Source organism: Protopterus annectens, chromosome 13.part0, assembly GCF_019279795.1.
Source record: "Protopterus annectens isolate FY-2018-M chromosome 13.part0, PAN1.0, whole genome shotgun sequence".
Lineage (NCBI taxonomy): Eukaryota > Metazoa > Chordata > Ceratodontiformes > Protopteridae > Protopterus > Protopterus annectens.
Genome location: NC_056747.1, coordinates 169,943,407 through 169,957,167, shown reverse-complemented (window position 1 = coordinate 169,957,167; position 13,761 = coordinate 169,943,407). Strand labels below are relative to the sequence as shown.

The 13,761-nt window shown below is 42.8% G+C and overlaps 1 protein-coding gene across 1 annotated transcript in view; it reads left to right on the top strand.

The window, feature by feature from the left end:
• ARHGEF18 (Rho/Rac guanine nucleotide exchange factor 18) overlaps positions 1-13,761 on the top strand; it is a 2,448,098-nt gene that overhangs the window by 1,391,445 nt on the left and 1,042,892 nt on the right. The window contains exon 16 of the mRNA XM_044090748.1: positions 2,166-2,240. Coding sequence (XP_043946683.1) covers positions 2,166-2,240 — 75 coding nt within the window. The remainder of the gene's footprint in view (positions 1-2,165; positions 2,241-13,761) is intronic.

Sequence of the window (13,761 nt, the reverse complement as noted above, 5' to 3'; positions counted from 1 at the left end):
AGTGACAATGGTTCGACTTCCAGTGAGTGAATGTACATTGGCATTTGCTCATTGGAAGTCGACATTTCAGGTGCAGATTGCACTATAGTGGGGATCGGGAAATTAACTCTTTCCCTCACTGTAGTGCGATCTCTGAGTTTGTATATTAAAGTAGGGGGGGGGTGTGGGGAGCAGGGGGGCTTGACCCCCCTGCATAATGATGTTTGGAGATGTTTCAGTTTCGAAAATGGTCAAATCTGGTTTTCCAGATTGCCATTTTAGAAATCTTGCTCCGTCTGAAATATTGTATTTTTCGACATTTAAAATCGCACAGTAGTGCAATTGTTCAGATGATTTTCAGTTAAATGAAGGTATACCATCTGTCTGATCAGTTAAAAAAGTAGATCATTGAAATAATCAGCTTAGGTGTTTGTCTATGCCCTGTATTCTTTTTGTAAGGAACCTTTATTGATATTCCAGTTGCTGGATGCGTCTGGTCTGGTGCATACCAGAGGGAACTTTATAGGTTCCTCTCTAATTTCTCCAAGTCTTTTGGATTTCTAATACCATGATGGGAATGTACCCCATTCCTAAGTCAAATTATAATTTAGGTTTATGAAATTAGTATTGTTTCATTCTTTCAGGTTAGTCAGAAGTGCACTTTGCAGCAGTGTGCCCTGTAATGACGACTCCTGTAATTAATATGGAGTTTCATATATCTAGAACATATCTAAGTATGGTTGTAAATTCTTTTTTATAAGACCCATTGCACCTATTGCTGTTGGAGCTGTCTGGGTATCGTTCTTCCACATTGCCCTCGTTTCTGCCTGTAAGTCCTGGTATTTTATGACTGTGTCTCTCTGTACATAAGACACTGTAGTCACTGGGTGTAGCAACTTCAGTGATCAATGCTACTTTTGTCTTCTTTTCATGGACTACTATATCTGGTTTTCTTGCATCTATTTTTTGAACTGTTGATGGGTGATCCCATGTGATATAACTTAATCATTTTCTGAAATGTTTAGTGGCTCATGTTTCCAAATGTTTTTCAGTTACTTCAGTATTATAATGTTTGGACAATCCTCAATGCAACAGCCTTGCCACATTGTTATGCATTTCAGTATACAGTCCTTCTGCCACTAGTGTATCACAGCCAGCAACAAGATGTGTGACTGTTTCCAATTTTGCTTTAAGAACCATACATTTGTCAGTTTCTCTCACATGTTCAATGGACTTTGTAAACATACGTGTATGTAGGGCCACTATTTTGGGCCGCCAATATTACCTTTTGTCTTTTCGTTTAAGTTCACCTCTAACCATTTCTGTGTTTGGTCCTGATCAACATGAGGTTGTTCCAAGAGTTTCCTATACTTGCAACTATATTTATGCCTATTCCAGATTTCTTGCCTTCTCATCTGATTCTTCACCTTATATATATATATATATATATATATATATATATATATATATATATATTTGTTTTTTATTTATTTATTTATTTATTTTTTTGACACATGCAGTTGCTGCCTGATTTTTATCTACCTCTGGTTTGATTTCCATTCCTTCTTGACATCGATATGCTTCTGCTGAACTAAGCAGGGAAGTCATCTTACAATTATTCTCCTGATGTTTCAAAACTTTCACTACATTTGGGTCTTGTGAGGTCAGGAGATATGTATGCAGTCCCATGATTGCAGATCTGTACAAGTAATCAGTTTCAAGGAGGCCCATACTTCAGAACGGGGAATATATAGTGTTGGTATACAATGATTCTTCTAAATCATTTGAGCATAAAGCATCCTGCTTGTTTTCCTGTCCAACTGATCCAACACCTTTTGGGGCCAATCAGCCACTCCAAAACTATAAGTTAGGACAGGAAGAGCAAATTGTTTTATATCTTGGACTTTTTTTCTAGATGTCAGCACTGTTTTACATATTTAATTTTAGTCTTCTAAAATGTTCCTTACTAAGTTTTTATTCTCATTAGTTTGTTTTATTGTGGCTCTTTCATCAATTCCCAAATATTTATACTTTCCCTATTGCTCAAGTTCCTTCATATCGCATTCCTGTCCCAAACTGATGTTTTCTTGGTGTTGCAGCTCTCCTGCTTTAAAGGTTGCTTTTGCATATTTGTCAAGACCAGATGACATTCTTACATCATCTGAAAAAGTTATGACTATTTGCAGTTGTGCTTTTCCGTTCCTCGTCTGATGAGCTGTACAGTTTTAAATCATCTACAAAAAGAAGTTGTTTTCTGGGAGGTGGGAGCCAAATTGTAGCCATGACCTAATCTGTTAAGTAGACAGCTTAATGGGTTAAGGAGCAAGACAAAAGAGCAGTGGTGACAGAGTCACCCATGAATATCCCTCTTTGAATTTTTATCTCTGGAATAATAATTTGTTCTTTATCATGCTTTAACTGCAAAGTGGTTTGTCACTGTTTCATGTTCACTGTAATGTAATTGATCGGTGTAGGGTGCATCTTAAACATTTTTAAGTACTGTTTTATCCATGAATGTGGGATACTGTCAAATGGTTTTTGTAGTCTATCTATGCCGTACTTGGATTCCTCCCCTTTACATTGACTTTAACAACAAATGATTGTTACATATGACTTTTTTTTTTTTTTTTTTACCCGTTTGTTCTATTGCCATGATTAAGTTTCCTTCTAAATGCCTGTAAACTCTATCAGCATCAGTTCCAGGTTATAGTTTGTATGTCGTCATTATTGGCGTATAGTTTTTAGGATAACTTGCAGGTTCACTCTTAAGTAGGAGCATTGTTTTTCCTGTTAACCAGGCTGGTGTCTGTTCAGGGTGCACATATAAATCTTACTCGTGGCTGAATCTTCATATAGAGATGTTAATACTTTTAACCAGTAGTTAGATACTGCATCTGGGCCTGGGGTTTTCCAGTTAGGAACTTTTCTTAACTTTGCTCAAATCTGTCTGTTACTTCACCCCATGTCATGTCCTGTACATTAGAACATCTTATTCTTTCTTTTACTTCTAACCATTTAGCATCTTTATGTTCCACAGGATCATCATAGATATTTCTACAAAATGTATTTCTTTTTTTGGTGGTATTTCAGTTTCTTGTGCCTTATTTCCCAATTCTCTCAAACTTCTATAAATTGCTTATTTTGTATATTTCCTTTATATTTATCTGCATAACTTCTAAGTTTTTCTGCCTGTGCTAATATTTTTAGTTTATTTGCTATAGTGCATGATAAATCCTGATCTGTTCTGATATTACACATTGCTTTTAGCATGTCTTTCCTTTTGGGTATTTTTTTGATCTGTTCCCTTTTCTATACTTTTCTAACAGTGTCACTTCTTAATTGCTTTATAGTATTCTCCATTCAGTTTCTCTCCTTCCTTTCCCTTACTACACTCTGTGTGTTTTTGTGGCAAGACTTTATCTGTTATCAGTTTAGCTGCACAGTTATGTATCCTGTTTACTTCTGTTACATGTCACAAATCTTTATGAACAGTCCTAATTACTGTGTTAATTTGTTTTATCAAACTTGTAACTTTTTTGGGTTTTATTGACTTTCTGTAGTCTTTCTTTCATTGATCTCAATATGTCTGTCTCTGTTAAATCAAACAGCTCTTCTCTTAGGTCATTTTCTTTAAACTGAGGGCACAATCTTTGTTCTCCATTTCCTGCGGGCATTTTATAGAAAGTTCCAGAGCATCTTCCTGTGCCACATTCTCTTCAATTTCATCCTGGGTCATCCGTTGATCTTTCACATGGGAAACTTCACTGGCCTATCACTCCACAACATTGACTGCATCAGAGTTGCCACAATTTCCTGTTCCTTCCCCTGCTCTGCAGCTCCAACTGAACATCTGTACTGGTTTCCTGTGGAAGGCTCCAAAGTATCTTCATATGGCAACTGATCAGATGTTTCCCACTCCACTGGTTTCTCCTTAATTTGGGGATCCATTGCTCTATCCTGCTGTGATGTTACCAGAATTAGATTATCTACACTAAATGCTTCACTTTGCAGGTAATACATAACCTCAGTTTTTATTTATTTACCTTCTCCATTACTAATCCTCTTTTCAACTTTTCCTCTTTGTTTTCTTATTTTGTGGTATTGTAAACTTTTCCACGGCTAGATGCCTTTGCCTGTATTTCTCTTCAAATATCTTTGGTGCTGCACTTTTTGTACTGATTAGATGTTCATCGTGTTACCCTGCTGCAGTCATTACACTTGGGTTATCCTGTCGTCAGGCAGTCCCGCAGTCGGCCGGATTTCCAAAGTCTTGGTCCGACATCGGTTGCAGTCGCCTCATCCCTGACGTCAGTGCGCCAGGGGTACATATATTGCAACCGATGCCATTTTCTTCAGTCTTTCTTGCCGCGTGGTGCCGGAAGCAGAAGCAGTTCGCAAGTGCCGGTCGGCCGACTCCTGAGATTTTCGAATTCGAATTTCAGACCGAAGTCTTCTATAAAGCTAAGTACCCCGTTGGGGAAACTTTTCTTGCCTCAGACCGATGTCAGAAAAAGTTAACAGTTGTATTTCTTGTGGGAAGAAAATACCTCATAAGGATTTTCATTCTTATTGCATACCTTGCCTAGGCCCTGACCACAACGTCACTTCTTGTCGTTTTTGTGCTAGATTTAATAAACGTACTATTAAAAGACTACTTGATTTCGCACAACACTTTTTTGGCAGAAAATTTAATTATAACATGCCGTCGGAACTTCCGACTACCGGCGTGCACAAAAAGCGCAGGGATAAGGATCGACAGCCCAGGCCTAAGCCCGATATCGAGGCCTCGGTTGATCCGGTCTCCGGTTATCAGTGAGGCTCCGACGCAGCCTCTGACTACCGCAGTTCAAGAAACCGAGACCGCTACAGATATTTTGACGGAATGTACTAGGCCGACGCAGCCTTTTACTTCAGGCCCTACCGACGATTTACCTTCCAAGGACGTCGGTGCTTCTGAAACGCCATCTGTTTCTGAAGGTGTTTTCAGACCGATGACTCTTACAGTCAAAACGTTTTCCAAGTCGAAGACTCCTTCCAAACCGAAAAAGGCTTCACTTCAGTCTCCTGTTCAAGGCCCTATGCCTAAGAAACAGATGCTCAAGATGGCTGAAGATTTGATTTCTCTTATCAGGGGTTCTCGGCCTCCTCCTGACAAAAGGCCTAGACTAGAGGAAGAATCTGCTTCCTCTGATCAACTGTCTATTTCTTCGGATTCCTCTGAGGACCAAGACTATTCCTTCTCTCCTTATGAAGATTCTGATGCTGAGGACTCTTATTCCCTCAGCTTCCCCTCCAGAAGATTACTCTTTTGGGGAAACTTTACACACTATGAGGGAACATTTTCACTGGGAAGGTCAGGATTACTCTGATTCCAAGAAAAGGCTCAGAGAGTTTCTTTTACTCCCCCAACACAGACCTCTAGCCATCCCTCCTGTTTTGGACATCGTGGATGATGTCTTTTTAGAATCCAGTTTCAACCCTGACTCTCTGCCTCCTGCTCCGACCAAGCCTGACAGATACTACAGAGTACCTGATTCCCACAAATTTCTTTACAAAAGCCCAGTAGCTGACCCAGAGACCATCTCCCAGGGTCCCAAGGGGGCTAAGACTTCCATGGCTAAAAATCCAGTACCTTCTGAAAGGGATTCAAGAGCACTAGACAGATGGGGGAAAAAGGTTTACACCTCAGCCACTTTAGCTATGAGAGCTCTAAACTGTCAATTTCATATACTTAAGTATCAGCACTTTCTGATCTCTCAGTTAAAACAAAAGATAACCTCCCTCCCTCAACAATCTGAATTGAAAGAAGTACAGGATTTGTTGCACGCCACCGAGCAGGTAGGGAAACATAACTTGCAATGTGGGTTTGATTCTTTAGAGGCCTCCCGCAGAGCAGCTGTCACTGGATCAGTTATACGTAGGCATGCCTGGTTAAAGGAACAAAGTCTGCCTGATCATGTTAAAGCAAAACTACTAGATGCTCCCTTACAGCAGGATGTTCTTTTTGGTGTTAAAGCAGAAGAAGTTTTAAAGAAAATGGAAGATAAGGCAAAATCAATGCAGACAGTCAAAGATTTCCTACAAGTACAACCCCCTCGCTTCAGCAGAAACTGGCCAACAAAAAATTGGTCCTTTCCAGCCACTGACAGGCCTCAGAGGGGTAAATACAAGCGCCCAAGGGGCAGAGGACAACCACAAGCTCAGTATAAACCTCGCCAATGGGGCACTCCAACCCAGAAGGGGAGGAGAAGACAGGTGTCAACCCACCAGAAGACAAACTCAATGACTTGCACTTCAGCTGGCCAAACAAAACTCTTTTGTCAGCCGCCCTGGGGGGAAAGCTAGCACTATTTGCAAACAACTGGCACATGGTCACAAAGGACAAATGGGTACTAGACATAATTTTACGAGGATACAGATTCCACTTTCACACCTTGCCAATAAAAAGAGGAATGCCACACCTTTCACAAAATCAAAGGGCAGAGGCTCAAAAACAAATTACAGCTCTCATTGCCATGAGAGCCATTCAAAGGGTACCAACTCGAGAGCAAGGCCAAGGATTTTACTCAAGGCTCTTCCTAGTACCCAGAAAAGAAAATGCTTGGAGACCAATTCTGGACCTTTCAATTCTAAACACATACTTACAAGTTCCCAAATTCAAGATGCTAACACTACAGCAGCTACTTCCCATGTTGGGCAACGAAGCATGGCTGGTAACGTTGGACCTCAAGGAGGCATACCTGCATGTCCCTATCAGACAAAGTTGCAGAAGATACCTCCGTTTCATTGCAGATTCAACCCATTATCAATTCTCTGCACTGCCCTTTGGCTTATCTACTGCGCCCAGGGTTTTCACAAAATGCCTGGCACCAGTAATTGCATACTGCAGACAAAGAGGAATTCAAATATATCCATACCTGGACGACTGCCTCATTCAAGCAGAAAGAAAAGACATTCTCTTACAACATCTGGCTTTTGTGAAGCAACTACTGAATTGTCTGGGGTACACAGTAAACGAAAAGAAGTAAAAACTAGTACCCTCACAAAAAATGACATTCCTGGGTGCCAGCTTGGACACAACGGCCCAGAAGGCTTATCTTACACCAGACAAGCAATTACTACTGACTCTGGCAACAAAGACCCAATTAACTGCAAGACAAATTCTGCAGGCTTTGGGCTTCATGGCATCTTGCATTCTGATACCATTTGCAAAACTGCATATGAGGAAATTACAGTGGTACCTAAAAAGCGTATGGTCTCAACACAGCCACAGCTTGGACACAGTGATATCTCTCATTCCCTGCCTTCAACAGGAATTTCTGTGGTGGGCACAGGCATGTCACCTCAACAAGGGTCAGCCTTTCACCTTGCCCCCACCCAGGCAAACTATCACAACAGATGCTTCAGACTATGCCTGGGGGGCACACATGGCAGGGCAATGCATTCAAGGCCTATGGACTGCAGAACAAAGAAAACTGCACATAAACCAAAAAGAGATGCTAGCTGTACAGAAAGCTCTGACAGCCTTCAAAGATCTACTACAGCCTGGACAACTTGCAATAAAGACGGACAACACCACAGTAATGTGGTACATAAACAAACAAGGGGGCACACATTCCTACCCTCTTTGCAGGCAAGCAGTAATCTTATGGAACACAGCTCTGGCCTACCAAGTCCAGTTACAAGCTCAATTCCTGCCAGAACAGAAAAACACATTGGCAGAAGACCTAAGCAGAAACGTCAAAGATCCCCACGAGTGGAAGCTAGACCCACAAATATTTAATGATAACTCAAAGATGGGGCCTACCAAATATAGACCTGTTTGCCAGTCCTCAAAACTACCAGCTAACAAAATTTTGTACAAGGACATTCCACCATCAAGCTTGGAAAGTGGACGCTCTCTCCTTCAGTTGGAAAAACCTGACAGCATATGCCTTTCCTCCATTACCTCTTCTCACAAAGGTTCTTTTGAAGGTCAAAAAGGAGAAACCTCGAATGATTCTCATAGCCCCAGACTGGCCACGCCAGCACTGGTACCCGCTATTGAAGAATATGGCTCACAGCCCATCCATGCTTCAGCTATTTCAGCTCACTACGACATGAATCCATGTTTATTTTCAAATCGTCTCCTAAGGTAGTTCCTCAGAGGGGCAAAAAACATTAGATCACCTAGAAGAGCTCCTACACCAACATGGGACCTCAATTTTGTTCTGGAAAAACTAACGTTACCTCCCTTTGAACCAGCTTTTTCTGCAGACCTTCAGTTCCTATCTTGGAAGACTGCCCTGCTCCTGGCAATAACTTCTGCTAGGAGAGTTTCAGAATTGCAGGCACTTATGGCAGTGGAACCTTTCCACATTTTTCATCAAGACAGAGTTTCTCTACGAACTAATCCTTCCTTCATGCCTAAGGTGGTTTCCAGTTTAGCTCTCAATCAAACCATCCACCTACCCACCTTCTACTCCAATCCACAGAACAAAGGTGAGAGACTGCATTAATTTGACATTCACAGGCAGCTTCGTTACTACTTGGACAAAACTAAGGCTTTTAGAAAAACTGACCAGCTCTTTGTTTCCTATGCTACAGCCTCCCAAGGGAAGGCCATATCCAAGCAAACCATTTCTAAATGGATAGGCCATTGCATCCGATTCTGCTACACCCATCATGGGAAACCAGTTCCTCCTACCATTAGATCCCACTCTACCAGGGCAACAGCTACCTCTACAGCCTTTCTCAGGGGGTTCCTACCAAGGAAATCGTAGAAGCTGCAACTTGGAGTTCAGTGCACACCTTCACCAAACACTATCACTTACCTCTTTATTCTAAGTCCAGGGCAGGCTTCGCCACTGCAGTTTTGCAGGGCCTCATTGCACTAACCCTCTATGATGCCTCCACCCTACCTTAGCTTTGGGACTCAACCCAAGTGTAATGACTGCAGCAGGGAAACACGATGAACATAGTACAGTTTTGTACCTACCATAAATGTAGATGTTCGAGTGTTCACCCTGCTGCAGTCCAGGTTACCCTCCCTCCAACCCTAATCCTCTGCTATGCCTTACTGATATATTTGCTTATAGATGAAGGGATTTTGTGTTTGTACAGTGTTCACACCATTTGGTACTGATTTGGATCACCTTTTTGGGGGCACCTGACATCTGGGGCAAGAAAAACGGAAGAAAATGGCGTCGGTTGCAATATATGTACCCCTGGCGCACTGACGTCAGGGATGAGGCGACTGCAACCGACGTCGGACCAAGACTTTGGAAATCCGGCCAACTGCGGGACCGCCTGACAACAGGATAACCCAAGTGTAATGACTGCAGCAGGGTGAACACTCTAACATCTACATTTCTGGTAGGTACAAAACTGTACTTTTTGCTTTCTCCTTTGCATAGATATTGTACTATGTTAAATCTCTCTCTCTTTCCCATGTCCATATTTCTTTTTCAGTGTCTCCTGCTCCTTCTGATGTTCTTCGTGTTTCACTGTTGCAGTCCTCACATGTGGGTTATCAGGCTCCCGGTAGCCCTCCGTCGGCCCGAATACCAGAGTCCTTGGTTTATGACGTCGGCTGCCGCCGGTTGTAAAACTGATGTCAGAACGTCACTTATAAAGGGAGGCAACCGACTCCATTTTCTCAGTCTTTCTTGCCGCGGAGCCCAAAGCAGATGCAATTCACACTAGTGCCGGTCGGCCGTTTACCTTCGTTTTGCTTTCCGACTACCAAGTTGAAAACTCTTTTAGATACGTACCCCATTGGGGATCCTCTTTTCTTGCTTTAACGAATGTCAGATTAAGTTAATAACTGTCTTGCCTGTGGAAAACTGATTCCGCACTGTGATTTCCATTCCTATTGTATTACTTGTTTGGGCCTTAAGCACGACATCCCTAACTGCGATCTCTGTGCTTCCTTTAACCCGCGTACCATGCGCTGTAGAGCTAAGATTTTGAGTAAGCATTTCGGAGTCTTACCTAAGTTCATTGGTATGGCGTCTTCTGGTCTCCCGACTTTGGATACACCTAGGAAATGCAAAGACAAGGACAGCGACAGGCCTAGGGTTAAATCTGTCGACGACTCACCGGTGAAATTGGTCGTCAGCACAGCGGTAGTCAATGAGGCGCTTTCCCAGCCCCTGCAGTCTGCAGATTTTCAGCTGCAAGCCTCTGCCGAGACCTTAATGGAGTTCTTCATGCCACAGGCTGATATTTCATTTTCAGACCCTCCGCCTGTCATCGCCTCAGATGGGTGCAGAGCTGCTTTGCAGGCACCGGCTTCTGGCGCCTCTTATTTTCGACATGAGACCAGAACCAGACCGACTACCTTAGTTCAGACTTCTGCAGTTGCTAGGCCTCCCGAGTCCCTCTGGATTGCTAGTAAACCTTCCAGCCACAAACCTAATTACAAGCAGGTGTCTACCTCCCCTCCTGTGCCTCAGTCCCAGTTGGTAAAGATGGCTGGTGATTTTTTTTTTCCCTGATTAGGGGCTCTCACCCCCCCCCTTCAAAGAGGGCTAGGGAATTCTTTCCTGATGTTTTGTCCGTCTCAGATTCTGAGATTTCCAGTATGTCTGCTGGTGAAGGACATTCTCAACTTTTTTCTGGCTTTGAGGATTCTGATGCTGAGGACCCTGTGCCTTCTGCCTCCCCTCCAGAAGATTTTGTCCTTTGAGGATACTTTGAATATGCTTAGGGAGCATTTTAAATGGGAATGTCAGGATTTTCCACACTAAGAAAAGAATCAGGGAATTTTTGGATTTGCCTCAGCAAAAGCCTCTGGCTATACCTCCAGTTTTCGAAGTTGTGGATGATGTTTTCATGGAAAATTCTTTAACTCCTAATTCTGTTCCTCCTGCCCCCAGAAAACCAGATAGGTATTATAGGGTTCCTGAATCTCATCAGTTCCTTTTTAAAAACCCTACTGCTGATCCAGAAATTATTTCTCAAGGCCCCAAGGGTGTTAAGGCTACTATTTCTAAAAATCCTGTGCCTTCTGATAAGGAGTCTAGGGCCTTGGACAGGTGGGGTAAAAAAGTCTATATCTCTGCAACTCTTGCCATTAGATCTGTGAATTGTCTTTTTCGCATGCTTAAGCAGCATACTTTGGAGGCTGTTAAGGCTAAATTTGGAGATATTCCTTCCATGACGGAGAACAAAGATTTATAAGACTTACTGAATTCTACCACTTTAGTTAATAAGCATTCACTTCATTGTGGTTTTGACAATTTGGAGGCTTCCTGCAGAGCAGCAGCCACTGGCTCTGTAATTAGAAGGCATGCTTGGCAGGGAGCAGCCTCTTTCTAAACCTGTTAAATCTAAGTTGCTGGATGTTCCTTTGCACAAGGACAATCTTTTTGGTAATAAGGCTGAGGAGGTACTGAAGAAGTTTGAGGATAAGGCAAAATCTATGCAAGCTGTAAAAGATTTCCTTCAGATGTTCTTCGTGTTTCACTGTTGCAGTCATCATATTTGGGTTATCTGCTTGCAGTAGCCCTCAGTCGGCCTGATTATCAAAGTCTTGGGTCCTGCGTCGATTGCTGTCTCATCTTCCTTGACGTCAGGTAGTCAGGGGTATAAAGCATGCAGCCGATGCCATTACATCTGTCTTTCTTGCTGTGCGGTGCCCAAAGCAGAAGCAGTTCACAAGTGCCGGTTGGCTGACTCCTGAAATTTTCATTTTCGAGTTTCAGAACTGAAGTCTTCAACTAAAGCGAAGTACCCAGTTGGGGAAACTTTTTTTCTTGCTCTAAACCGATGTCAGTAAGTCAGTAATTGTATTTCTTGTGGAAAGCAAATACCTCATAAAGATTTTCATTCGTACTGTATTCCTTGCCTAGGGCCCTGACCACGACATACCTCGCTGTCAGGTGTGTGCCTTATTTAAACCATGAACTATTCGTCGTTGGTATATTTTCGCTTCTAAATATTTTGGTACTCTGTTCAATTATCCAGATACGTCTTCGGTAAGCCACCTGACTACCGACATTCCGAAAAAAAGCAAAGATAAAGACCGAGATAGGCCGCCTAGGTCCAAAGCTGCCGACAACGCTTCTCCTAAGCTAGTCGTCAGTTCGCCAGTACTCAGTGAGGTGCATTCGCAGCCCCTGATACCTGCTACTTCAGATTCACAGGCCTCTACTGAGACCCATTCGGAGTATGCCATGAGATGCTTCAACTGTGGAACCTGTGGATGTCGCTGCCTTGGATGGGTCCGGAGCTGCTGTGCAAGCACTGGCTTCTGAGGGTGTATTCAGGCCTACTGACTTGCATATTAAACCAATGCCATCTTCTTCAAGGCCTAAAACTCGAACCATGCCTAGGAAACCGAAGCCCAGACTGCATGGTCAGGCCTCTATGCCTAAAAACAAGTGATAAGAATGGCTGAAGACGTTATTACTTTAATCAATGGAAGCCAACCTTCCCCCTCTGAGACCTAGGACTGAATTTGCTTATGATAATTCTGACCAGGATTCTGAAGTTTCTGTCTCCTCTGATGACCAGGATTTACCCGTATCTACCTATGAGGATTCTGATGCAGAGGAATCTTTTCCCTCTGCTTCTCCCCCCAGAGGATTTTTCTTTTGGTGAAACCTTGCATACTCTTAGGGAGCATTTTCGCTGGGAAAGCCAGGATTACTCTGATTCTAAAAAGAGGCTGAAGGATTTCTTACTCCTGCCCCAACACAGGCCTTTAGCTATCCCCCCTGTACTGGACATTGCTGATGCCTTTTCGGAATGTAGCTTGGCCCCTGACTCTCTACCTCCTGCTCCCAGAAAACCTGATAGATGTTACAGGGTTCCTGATTTTCACAAGTTCCTTTTTAAAAATCCTACTGTGGATCCTGAGACCATTTCACAGGGACCCAAGGGCATTAAGGCTACTACTTCCAAAAATTCTACCCCCTCTGATAGAGATTCCAGGGCCCTGGATAGATGGGGTAAGAAGCTATACACCTCTGCAGCCTTGGCCATCAGGGCCTTAAATTGCCAGTTTCATATGTTAAAGTATCAGCAGCATATTATTGGATTGCTTAAACAGAAAATGATGTTGATTCCCGATTGTGCTGAAAATAAGGATTTACAGGATTTAATGCATTTTGCTGAACAGGTTGGAAAACATACCTTGCAATATGGTTTTGATTCACTAGAGGCATCTTGCAGGGCTGCTGTCACCGGGTCTGTACTTAGAAGGCATGCTTGGCTTAAGGAGCAATCTTTGCCAGATCATGTTAAAACTAAATTGCTGGATGCTCCCTTAAATCAGGACTGCCTGTTTGGCAACAAAGCAGAAGTTGTTCTTAAAAAAAAATGGAGGAAAAAGCTAAATCTATGCAAACTGTGAAAGATTTCTTACAAGGTCAGCCTCCCAATATTTAGTAGGCATTGGCCCTCAAAAAATTGGTCCTTTCCTGCCTCTTCCAGGCCTTCTCAGTTCAAACCCAGAACCAGCAGAACAACCAGGCGTCAGTCCCAGGATACGCACTGGACTAAGCAGTGGGGTGCTCCCACATCCAAATCAGGGAGTAGTAAGACTCCCTCCTATGGTAAGCTGTCTGAATGACTTAACTTTAAAACTTCCAAGCACTTCTCAACTGACTGCTCCTTTAGGGGGAAAGATTGCTCTGCAAGGAAAAAACTAGGAACTCATTACCCAGGACAAATGGGTTTTAAATAAAGTTTCCCAAGGATACAGATTTCACTTCCACACGTTACCAACCCCAAACGGCTGGCCAGATCTACCCCCAGATCAGTGGGCAGAGGCTCAAAAGCAAGTACTCTCTCTTA